Consider the following 12,442-nt stretch of genomic DNA (forward strand, 5'->3'; position numbering starts at 1 on the left):
AGATGTATTGTTCAGCAATGGTCAAAGTAGTAAATTTCAACAAAAGGAAGGTTTTTCTCCTTGCACACTTGTCATTGTTAACTATAATAAATACAAGTTGCAGCAAAGTGTTTCCATAAGTTTGTTTTTCCACACTACCATTTTTACACTGTTTTATTCATAAGAAAATAAAGGGCATAGGTTAAGGAAATACAACAATTACTCCAGTCCATAACATTATTTTTGGTCAAAGAAATGGAGATATTACACTCTAAAGAACAATTCTTGGTATTGGTTTTAACTTTTCATCTTGTATCAGAGGTGTAATAGCCATAAAATGACCAAAGAAGGGAAGAAGATGGTCAAAAGGTATAGACAAATAGAAAATTCAGCTCTAAAAAAAATGGCCAAATGACTATATTAAATGAAAAATCAGCAACATCATTTAACAGCTAAAATTTATCAAACTGAGCTTGTTGCTAAAAACAGAGACGTTAATAATATACATAGTCCCTGCCCTCATGGAGCTTTATTTACTATCTTGCAGAGAAGACCAACACAACAATCATTACAAGTGTGAAGAACATTCTAAAGAAATTCAAGTTGCTGTGGGAACTGAGACCTAATCTCCCCAAGTGGAGTAGGGAGATATGTGTGCAGAAGGCAGTATCAAGAAAGGTTTCCCAAGGGAGAAATTGACCTCTGCCACACAATTACTTAGTTTATTAAGTAATGACCATGTGCTATACGTGAAGGATAAATAAGAGTGGGCTAGGCAGAGGGAGGATAAACAGCTACAGATAGAGGAAACGTGCATGGAATGTTTCCACTAAACTCAAGCACACAAAGCATGCAAGAGCACAAAGGAAGTTGGAAAGGTAGGCAAAGACCAGAATGTGCAGACCTCTCTAGAGGACTTCCCAAGAGCAATGAAAAGCAGGACAAGAGGATCATGTCTGCATCTTAAAAGACCCCTCTCTGTAGACAATGGACTGAAGGGGGTGACCAGCCAGGAGGCAGCTGCTGCACTGCAAGATGAAATGCTGGAAGGTTAGTGCAGGGTGAGGGGGAATGTGGATGGAGAAGACATATTCATTTTTTTTTTTTTTGAGACGGAGTCTCGCTCTTGTTACCCAGGCTTGGAGTGCAATGGCGCGATCTCGGCTCACCGCAACCTCCGCCTCCTGGGTGCAGGCAATTCTCCTGCCTCAGCCTCCTGAGTAGCTGGGATTACAGGCACGCGCCACCGTGCCCAGCTAATTTTTTTGTATTAGTAGAGACGGGGTTTCACAATGTTGACCAGGATGGTCTCGATCTCTCAACCTCGTGATCCACCCGCCTCGGCCTCCCAAAGTGCTGGGATTACAGGCTTGAGTCACCGCGCCCGGCCTCATAGTGTTTTTTAAATAGTGAATTTTGGTTTTCATGTCAAATGCCTCTATTTTCTAGTTCTAACACAGGGCACTTAATTTGTAGGGGCCTCCGTTTCATTGCTTATGCAGTAGAACTAAAATCTTCCCTATGTATTAATACTTTTTAAGTTTACTATGAGGATCAAAAAAAATCATGTTCCTAAATAACATTGCTGGTACATATTACTTATCCAATACATTTTACTCTTCAAAACTCTTAGCTCCATTTCCGTTTCTGGCTAGAAAAGGGATATGTATCTCTGTGCTGAGTTGAGAAAAAAGAACACTGCATCACAGCTGATATAACAAGCAGTAAAGAATGTCTATATTGGAACTAGTAAGGAGAATTCAGCACAGTTGTTAGAAAAAAGGCAATACACTCTTAGCCAAGAACAACTGCAGCAAAATGTAACTTTTAAAAGGAAACAATAAAAATGACTTATCTAGAAATAAATCTAAGATGTGCAAGAGCTATATGGAGAAACTTAAAAGTGTACTACATAATATTATGCTCAAGAGCATACTATGTCAATCTTCCCCAAATAAAATCAATGAAATTCCAATAAATTCCCAAAGTCACAAGACTTAACAAGGAAATCCTAAAGTATATCATCTAGAAATCACAAAAACGTAATGTTGGATAAACATAAAAAAGTTATACAAGGAAATTCCAATATCATTATATAACACTTTAAAATATAAAAAATATTACATATTGTCATGGACTCATACATATGTAATAACAATATAAAAACATGCATGAGAATGATAAGCGTCAGATTCAGAACAGTGGTTATCAAAGAGAGCAAAATCAGAGGAGCAGAAACAGGGGTTCCAGTTTACATGTAATCTTTTATTTCTTAAAATAAGTGGTGGATACAAAGACACTTGTTATACTATTCTCTAGTCTTCAAAATCTTTTTTTTTTTTTGACATGTCTTAAATATTCCACAAAACTACAGAATGCCTTTTATTTGAAAACCATGCTATTACATGATCAAGTTTAGCAATTCCCAAACACCAATTCAATAGACATTGGCAACACCTGAAGTACTTGTTAAAAACAGATTACCAGGCTATTCCAGGATCAGGATGTCTGGGAGGAGAGCCATATGATTCTAATGTACAGCCTTAGTAACCCAGTAACTATTAACAGCCAATCCATCAACAAAATTGGTCCCAATCTGACAATGAGACATTTAAGTGCATGAATATCTAATCACTTTCTAATGATCCAACTGTCTAGAATGTAGATTCTAACTTGAGGGCAAAACCGTACAAATTTTGATATACGTTCTTTACCATACCTCTCAAAAGACTACACATATAAAAACTAGGTGTATTTTATGAAGTAATAGTATCAAATGATTCCACAGAAGAATAGAATCCCTTTATATTCACTACAGGAAATATGCTACAGCAAAATTCCACCAGAGATGATAAAAAGTGCTGTTCTTAAGTTCAAAATGGTTGAAGTCACTGGCAAATGCCCTCATGCTGTGTACTTCCCTCAAGCATATAGACAGCAATACTGCACTTCTAATTTTCTTTCCTTAGAATACAATTCATAGCTAGTTTTATCTAGAGAAATGCAGAGAACCATATGGGACATAAAAAATAAATTTAGAAAGAAAACAACTGATTAAAAATTAGAGATATTAGTACTGCAATGACAATTGTCATAGCCTGCTCCTAAGACATAACGTTAACCAGAGATAACTAAGCTGTTAAAATGTACGAAATACTCAAAGGCCTTCTCTCTCTTACAGACACACACACAGTTTCCATGATTATTTTTAAATTATAACTACAAACAAGGAAAGGGATTATTTTGATGTTCTAAACAACACAAATCTGGTACTGGGCACACAAAGCAGATCAACATAAAAGGACTCACTTACCAGGACTTTCTACTCGCTTATAGTGGTAGGGATTGATGCAGACCTCCTTCTGCTTGGAACCAAAAGGAAACTCACAGCATTCCAGTGGTTTTAGTTCATGATGGCTCTGAAGATCGGGCCAGCGCCACACACGGCAGTAAATGACATGAGGCAGTCCCTTCCGGTGGGAGACTTGCAGCCTGCCATCCAGAGAGCGGGGAATGGTGACACAGTTACTCGGTTGCCCTGGGCAGCTCAAGGCCTTTTCCAGTTCCTCCATGGCACCTTTCTTTTTCTTCAGTTTTTTCACCAAAGCATCAACAGCTTTCTCCGCCCATTTTTCTTCTTCATCGCCCTGTTTCCACCCAAGAAGTCTCTTCACAGCTGGACTTGTAAAGGAAAATAAACTTGTCACATTCATAATGACAGCACTCTTTATATACTCCTTGGATATGGTGAAATAAAGGAGTCTCCAAATGCAAAAGGACAGTGGAAGAGATTTGTTACAGAGGACTCTCTTTAACTTCTTAGTTTGAAGTCCAGAAAAGTAGAAATTACCATTCCTAGTGTTTCAAAAAGTAACCAAAAGTCAGCACCTACAAAAGAAAAAAAAAATGGTTAGAATCATCTCTACTATACAACCAAATTTATTAAGGTACTATTTTATGTGCTAGGTACTATATTAAATGCTTTCATGTATTGCAGTATGCTGTGGACTAAATTGTAGCCCCCAAAATTCATACGATGAAGCCCTATCTCCCAGTGTGACTATATTTGGAGATGGGGTCTCTAAGAAAGTAATTAAGGTGAAATAAGGTCATCAGGGTGGGGCCCCAACCTGGTAAGACAGGTGGTCTTAAGATTGCTATCTCCCTCCTCCAGCCTCTATGCCCATGCACTGAGAAAGGGCTGTGGAGGGCACTACAACAAGGTGATCATCTGCAAGCCAGGAAGAGAGCCTTCACCAAAGCCTGGATTGTCCAGAACCAAGATCTTGGACTTTCCAGACTCCAGAACTGTGAGAAAATATACTTCTGTGATTTAAGCCACTCGGTCTATGATATTTTATTATGGCAACCAAATCAGACTAACATACAGCATTGAATGCTTTTCACAATCCCTTGAGCTAGGTAATACAATTGTTGCCATTTTACAGATGAGTAAACTGAGAAGCAGTTTAAAAAGTAGTAAGCCACTGTTAACATAAGCTCTGGAATAAAAGCAACAAAGTTAAAAAAAAAAAGTCCAAGTTCTCAACAGATATTACAATGTTTTAGATTTAGATTCATTTATAACCTCTAAAAATATATTTCAAAACACCTCAATTAACAAAAACTAGAAGCAACAGGGAGTGAAAAAAATATATATTAGTCTTAATATTTGTTCTTGGTTTGTTCTACAAATATTTCTTATGCTAAAAGAAAATTCCTATTATATAAATGTAGTAATATCTTAGGGCATTTCTTCAGTGAACAAGACTGTCTATGGGCTATAGGGCAAATAAGACAGGAAATACATCTCATGCTTTAAAAATTTTGCTACTTATTGACATAAAAGGAATGCACGTGGACACATACTGTACCAAATTCTTCAGCCAAGTTGCCTCATTTAAGCTATTTACTCTTCATCACATGAAAACATAAAATGTGAAAAAGGTTAAGGAGGTTAACTTTGTACAAACCCTGGCTAAATTGGGAGTAGCACATATCAGACCAACCTCTTTCCAAACAAACAAGCCAGAAAACAAACAAACAAAAGCCCAGCTTTCTAAAGGCATCAAAGAGGAACCAAGGCACCCAGGACTTGAAGAGGCCAAGATTCTGGAGAGAGGGGAAATGCAATGAAGTGAGCTGAATATTCTTCACTGCTCTTCCTTTCCAGGGATTTGCCAATAGCTATGCTATGAGCAGCAAAAGGTCTAGGAACCAAGCAGAAAGAGGTAATTAAGAGAATAAAAAACAAAGCAGAGCTCCTAGTAGTCTCATAGTGCTGAGGAAACACAAAATAAAAATACAACAACAAATGGAGTGGAAGGCCTGCTGAGGAGAAACCCTGGTAATTAGTCTATGCTTTCAATGGAATCTCCTTGAGGAATACACCCTAGTCTAAGGGCAAAAATGAAGTGCAGCAGTCTTTACAACCAACCTAGAATCATCTTAATCCTAGCCTGGATCTAGGTGATGGGTTTTGCTCTCTAACAGCTTGCCAGAAGAAAAACAAATTCTCTATAGAGACATCAAATGTAGCCACTATAATTTTAAATTCACAGTATATTGCAATCAACCAAAAGTTATCAAGCATACTAGGAAAGAGGACCAAATGACCAAAACAAAACAGAATACAGATAGACCTAAGGGGTGACCTAGGTAGTAGAGTTACCAGATACAGCCTTTAAAATATTAATGATTACTATTTAATATGTCAAGGAAAAAGAAGACAAAGTTGAAGATTTTAACAGAGAATTGGAATCTATAAAAAAGAATGAAATAAAAATTGTAGAATTGACTGGGCACGGTGGCTCATGCTTGTAATCCCAGCACTTTGGGAGGCCGAGACGGGCAGATCACAAGGTCAGGAGTTCAAGACCAGCCTGACCAACATGGTGAAACACCATCTCTACTACAAAAACAAAAAATTAGCTGGGCGTGGTGGCGCACCTGTAATCCCAGCTACTCAGGAGGCTGAGCAGGAGAATCGCTTGAACCCAGAAGGCAGAGGTTGCAGTAAGCCGAGATTGTGCCACTGCACTCCAGCCTGGGCAACAGAGTGAGACTTCGTCTCAAAAAAAAAAAAAAAAAATTACAGAACTAAAAAATTGAGTAACTAATGAAGACTTTAAATAGATGAACTTAACAACAGGTTAGACACAGCAGACTAAAAGATTAGTGAACAGAAAGATCGGTAAAAAATACACTAATGCAAAGAGAAGGAAAAAATGAAAAATAAAAAACTGAGGAGACATAATGGATCTAGTGGAAAGATCTAGTACCATGTAAGTAGAGTCTTAAAGGAAAAGAAGAAAGACTGTAACAGAGAAATATTTTTAGATACTAGCCAAGAATTTTCCAAAACTGTCAAAAGACATCTAATCATACATTCATGAAGCCTGACACACCTACCAAGGATACATACAGAGAAATCTACAAGTTTCAAAGTGTCATATTACCATAAAATTCCTGAAAACCTGACAAAACTCTTTATAAAGGCACACTACCTTCAAGTAAGTACAATCAGGTTGACAGTTGACATTATAGTATAGACAATGGAAAACAGAAGACAATGAAATAACATCTTTAGTGCCATATGTAAGTAGCTGGTAACTTAAAATTCTACATAAATTTTCAATCATTTTACAATCATTCAAAAAATGATTGTGAAATAAACATGCTTTCCAACAACCAAAATCTGAGAGAATTGGTTTATGGTAGATTGCCACTAAAAAAAAATACTAAGAAAAATTCTTCAGGCAAAAGGAAAAAGATTATAAAAATAAGCCAAGAACTGCAAGAAATGAGGAAGGGCTCCTGAAGGAGAAATAAGGGTAAGTTTAAATGAACACTGACTTTACAAAACAAAAATAGGAATGTCTTGTGGTGTTTAAAATATATGTAGAATTAAAATGCATGGCAACAGCAAAAAGAGATAAATGAAGTTAGCATTCTTGTGTTATCCAGGCCATGGTAAAGTATTAATTTATTATTAGTATAATAAGTTATGAATTCACGTCATAATAAAGCAACAACTGAGAGAGAATAAGTTAAAAATTATAACAATAGAGGAGTTAAAAAATATGGAGTTAAAAAATATTGGCCCAGTGTGGTGGATCATGCCTGTACTCCTAGCACTCTGGGAGGCCAAGGTAGGAGGACAGCTTGAGCAGTTACAGAGTAGCCTGGGCACCACAGGAAGACCCTATCTCTACAAAAGGTTAAAAAGTACTCAGGCAAGGTGGCACGTGCCTGTAATCTCAGCCACTTAGGAGGCAGAGGCAGGAAGACTGCTTGAGCCTAAGAGTTACAGTAGGAGTTATGATCATGCCACTGCACTCCAACCTGAGTGACAGAGTGAGCGTTGTCTCTAAAAATCAAATAAAAATTTTAAAAATGATGAACGTAAAACAAATGAAAAGGAGACAACAGATGAGACAAATAGAAAATAATAAGATTTAGATATAATCCCAAAAGTATGAGCAATTACTTAAATATAAATAGACTACAATATGACAACTAAGAGACAGGTGTTGTGGGGAACATTATTTAACTATATGGTACTTAAAAGAGACATACATTAAATATAAGTACACAAGATTGAAAGCAAAAGAACGGAAAAATACATACTGTGCATATTCTACCCAAAAAACTGAAACTATCCATTCAGATAAAATAGAGTTTAGGAGGTATCACCAGAGATTTTTAAAGATAAAAAAGAAAAAAAGGATATTTTATAGTGATGAGTTGAGCCACTATGCAGATTTTTAAATTCCAATTTTTATGCAAATAATAACATCCTCAAAATTCATAAAGCAAAAATTAACAATTACAATGACAGGCAAACCCACAATCCTAGTGGGAGACTAACATAGTAAATGATAAAACAAGCAAACAAAAATCAAAAGATACAGAAAAGAAACATGTTTAAAAACTTGATCCAATTCATATACATATTATCACAGCCTTCAACAACTGTACAATTCATAACACTTTCAAATACACATGGAATACTTACTTAAACTGACTATATAATGAACGACAAAGCAAATCTCAATCTTTATCAAAAGACTAAAACCATATAGAATATATCCTTTGATCTTAGTGTAACTAAGAAATCAATAAAAATATTGTTATTGAAAAGAACCACACTTTAAAATAACCCAAGTGTCAAAGAAGAAATTATAGTGGAAATGGAAAATATTTTTAATTGAATGCTTGTAAAAATATCACATCAAAGCCGGGAGTGGTGGCTAATGCCTATAATCCTAGCACCTTGGGAGGCCAAGGGGGGTGGATCACTAGAGCTTAGGAGTTCGAGACTAGTCTGGCCAACATGGTGAAACCTCATCTCTACTAAAAATACAAAAACTAGCCGGGCATGGTGGTATGTGCCTGTAATCCCTGCTACTCGGAAGGCTGGGCAGGGCAATCACATGAACTCGGGAGGCAGAGGTTACAGTGAGCCAAGATTGTGCCACTGCACTCCAGTCTGGGTGACAGAACAAGACTCTGCCCCAATTTAAAAAAAAAAAAAAAAAAAATCACATCAAAAATGTAGGATGTGGCTCAAGGCACAGAGGGAAATTTATAGTCTTAAATGCATATATTAGAAAAGGAAAAAAGCTGAAAACTAACATTCTAATACCCACCAAAGACTTTTTTAAAAGGAAAAATAAATTAAACCCAAAAAAAGAAGAAAATGAAAGTAGAAATTTAAAGCATACTAAAGAAAATCTACAAAATTAAAGTTGATTCTTTGAAAATACTAATAAAATTGGATAAACCCCTAGCAAAACTGATAAATAAAAGAGAAGACACAAATTACCAAGAAATGAATTAGAATGGGGAAAATTATTAGTGAGCCTCAGAAATTAAAAAATTATTATAAATAGTTGTCATGGCAAATTGTGCATGTCTATGACTACATTGTGATAATCTACACATTTATCATCCTCACTACAGGAAATGATTGTGGGACTCCAGCTTATTATTTTCTTACCTTTGGAACTTGGCATAGTACCTGGCACATAGCAGATTCTCACTAAATGCCTGATGAATAATTTAACTCCCTGAAGAACTTAGACAGCCAAATGTGGAGCGTCAACTTTATTTGGGAGGCTATAGAGAGTCTGCTGTTTTCCTTTTTAAAGAGTTCACCCAAATTTACTTGTTTTTTGAAGTTGGTATTATTTTCATTTAACATTAACAGAAAGAGAAAACAAAACTATGCTATTATCAAAAGTCACACTTGGTCAGAGTGTACCTATTGATATGATAATTTCCTTTTTACTAAAAGGTTAGTTTTGCAAAAGAACAAGAACTTTTTTCTAGGCTTCTAGGAACAATTTGTAGAGGGAGTGTATTTCTTCATATTCTATATGCCCATTTCTTCTACTTCAAAAACAGCTTTTTAACATTTTAACCAATAATTTTAAAACAGAATGGCTAAGTTTGTATCAAAATCACTTGGGGCTATTTCAAGGTAGTGTACAAGAACCACCATTTCAGATTTCTGTTTTAACTATTCAAATCGGCATTCATTCAACAAAGCTGTATTAGGCACCTGCTAAGGGCCTAGCACAGTGCTAGCACAGAGGCAAAGATGTCTAACATCCTGGAGGAGCTCACAATCCACTGGGAAAGCCAGTGCGTAAACAACTAACTCCCAGAGAGCAAACTGCTAACCTGCATGCTAATCTAAAAGTGCTGAGATGTCTTATTAGGCGACTTCCGGGGACTCTGTCAGAAGAAATGCTATGATTATACTGTCAACCATGGCACAAGAATAACAGAAGAGGAGGCCCACATGCTGTGCATTTGCCTACTATTAACTAACTCTAATACCATGTGATAAAGGCTATAAAACAAGTATCAACAACACTCTGGTATGAATATTTGTATCCCGCCCCGCCAAATTCACATGTTGAAATCCTAACCCCAAAGGTGATAGAATTAGGAGGTGAACCGTTTTGGGAGGTGATTAGGTCATGAGGACAGAACCCTCATGAATGGGATTAGTGCCCTTATTAAAGAGATCCCAGAGAGAGCTCTCCTCTCTTCCACCATGTGAGAGTGAGAAGAAGCCATCCAAGAGGAAGAGGGCTCTTACCAGGTACCTTGATCTTGGATTTCCCAGCTGCCAGAACTTTGAGAAATAAATTTCTGTTGTTTATAAGCCACTCAATCCATTTGGTATTTTGTTATAGCAGCCTACAAACTAAGATAAACAATAATATATAAAAACAGAAAAGGAAAGAACAATTAATTCCAGAGATTTCAGGGCATTTTTCCCAAGAGAAAACATCAGACCTAAAAGATAAGTAGAATTTTGCAATGCAATAGAGCAGATATTTTGAGTGTTCATTACTTGACAAACACTGCTCACTGTTGTTTAATTTGTTAACCAGTTTAATCTTAGCAACAACGCCACAGTATTTACTGTGAAGTAATTACCATTATTTTCTTTATTTTACATGTAAGAAAAATAAAATGGAAAGTTAAGTATCTTGTCCAAAGTTATATAGACAGCTATAAGTAGCAGAACCTGGATCTGAACCCATTTTGCCGGGACGTAGAGCCAGAATTTTTAAACTACTTTTCTAAATGGCTTGTTCTAACAGACGCATGATAGAAATGCTAAGGTTTAATCTGGCTGGAGATTATACAAGGCTGATATGAAGGCACTGGCAAGACTGTGAAGAATCTTATCATGTAGACAAGTGGAGGTTTTAAATCTGAGAATTAGCATAATTAGATCTACAGTTTAGAAAGACATCTAAGGTAGTATCTTCAATACAGAAAGAGTTTTTTCATACTGAGAGGAAAAAAAAAAAAATCTAAACCAAGGGCCTCCAAACACTATAGAAGCCAGTTGGGTGGTAAATGTCTTGAGGCCTCCCACAAAAATTAAAGTCAAAGGATCACAGCATTTTGCATATAAACATGCACAGACAAAACAAAATGCAGGCTGATGACTAATTTTTACCTGAGTTAAGCATTTTTTTACATACAAGTCAAACAGGTAACCTACTTCATATAAGGAAGTCAAATGAGTCTACTATACTATAGCCTTGGCAAGACAACTACTTTTTTTCTGCCCCTTTTTGTACTTCCTGCCTTAGTTTATGTCAAAAGCTAAGTGGCCTTATCAGTTTAAAGTGCAAAATAAAAACATGAGTCAGCAAACAGAGATTTCCTTCCCTCTTGTCCAAATATAAACATTTCACACTGACAAAAAAGAAAAAGTATTCATCTAGTTAAAACAACAATCCAGCAGCGTTAAAAATATTGAGATCTTTATTCCAGTAACTTTACTTTCAGAAATTTACCCTAAGGAAATATTCTGAACCAGAAAGGAAAAATAGTTTTTGCACAAAGATTTTCATCAGCATTACTTATAATAGAGAAAAAATGAGAAACATCTAATAATTGAAAAATAGCTAAGTAAACTGCATACATACACCTACTCAATGGAATACTATATAGCCCTTAAAAATTATGTTCATAAAGACTATGTAAAAACTTGGAGAAAACTGTAAGCAGAACATAAAATGGTTATATGTACCATGAACAACTATGTAAATATATCAAAATATTAACCAAAACTGGGTTTGGAAGATTAGTAATGTGTCTCTCTCCTCCTTTTCTAAACTTTTCAAACATTCTTTAATGAAAAACTGTAACTTACAATTTTTTAAAAAAGGCTTTCTATGCAAATATTTGCTAATTGCCAAAAAACCCCACAAAAATCAATTCATTAGCTCAAACCACACCTAGACACTACTTAGAAATCAGGTTGGATTTATCGTGTGATCTGGTTTGAGAAGTTAAAAAAAAATGTAGTTTAAAGCAGTGTTCTAAATTCAGAACGTTTTCCTAAGGAGTCTCACTCATGGGAAGGATTTCTATCAGAATTGCGAGAAGTGAAATTAGAAAAATACTCTTATACAACTCCTCTCGACATAGCTATATAATTTTCCAACTTATGTGCTATTCCTTAACATTAAAAGAAAAAAAAACAAATTTAAAATACTATTAACTGCTGTGTAACTTGCTTTATATATTAAGGAAACCTAATTAGCCAATTGCACAACAAATGGGCATTTTCTTCATCTTGGTATCATCTAGTAATAAAGCAACATTTAAATTATCCAACTCCTGTGAATATCAACAAAACACACTCTCTTCCATTTAATATGTTACAGATCCCAAATTCCCATGTAAAGTTTTTTTTTAATTACTCTAATTTGCATATGAAGATACAATTGTTTTTTAAAGGGAGGAGTAACCACCAAGTGTTAAAATCCAAGTACATTAATAAAACGATGAGGAGACAAATAATGTCCTACCACCCTATGTATCAGTTTCAGACAAAAACTAACAATTACAATTTTATAATTATTGGACCGGTGTGGAATTCAACAGACTAAATAAATGCTCCCATTAAATACTGAGGGAATAA

The 12,442-nt window shown here is 35.7% G+C and overlaps 1 protein-coding gene across 4 annotated transcripts in view; it reads right to left on the bottom strand.

Annotated features, from left to right (window-relative positions):
• Positions 1 to 12,442, bottom strand: part of SMAD1 (SMAD family member 1) — a 73,818-nt gene that overhangs the window by 36,763 nt on the left and 24,613 nt on the right. For 3 of the 4 annotated variants that reach the window (XM_021666718.2, XM_012453994.3, XM_012453995.3), the window contains one exon: positions 3,293 to 3,867. In XM_021666718.2, the coding sequence (XP_021522393.1) occupies positions 3,293 to 3,692 (400 nt within the window). In that variant the 5' untranslated portion in view covers positions 3,693 to 3,867. Of the gene's footprint in view, positions 1 to 3,292; positions 3,868 to 10,090; positions 10,549 to 12,442 lie in introns of those variants that run through there. The other variant, XM_012453996.3, reaches the window with a different exon arrangement.

This window comes from Aotus nancymaae, unplaced genomic scaffold (genome assembly GCF_030222135.1).
Source record: "Aotus nancymaae isolate 86718 unplaced genomic scaffold, 86718_ANA_hifiasm-v0.15.2.pri h1tg000033l, whole genome shotgun sequence".
NCBI lineage: Eukaryota > Metazoa > Chordata > Mammalia > Primates > Aotidae > Aotus > Aotus nancymaae.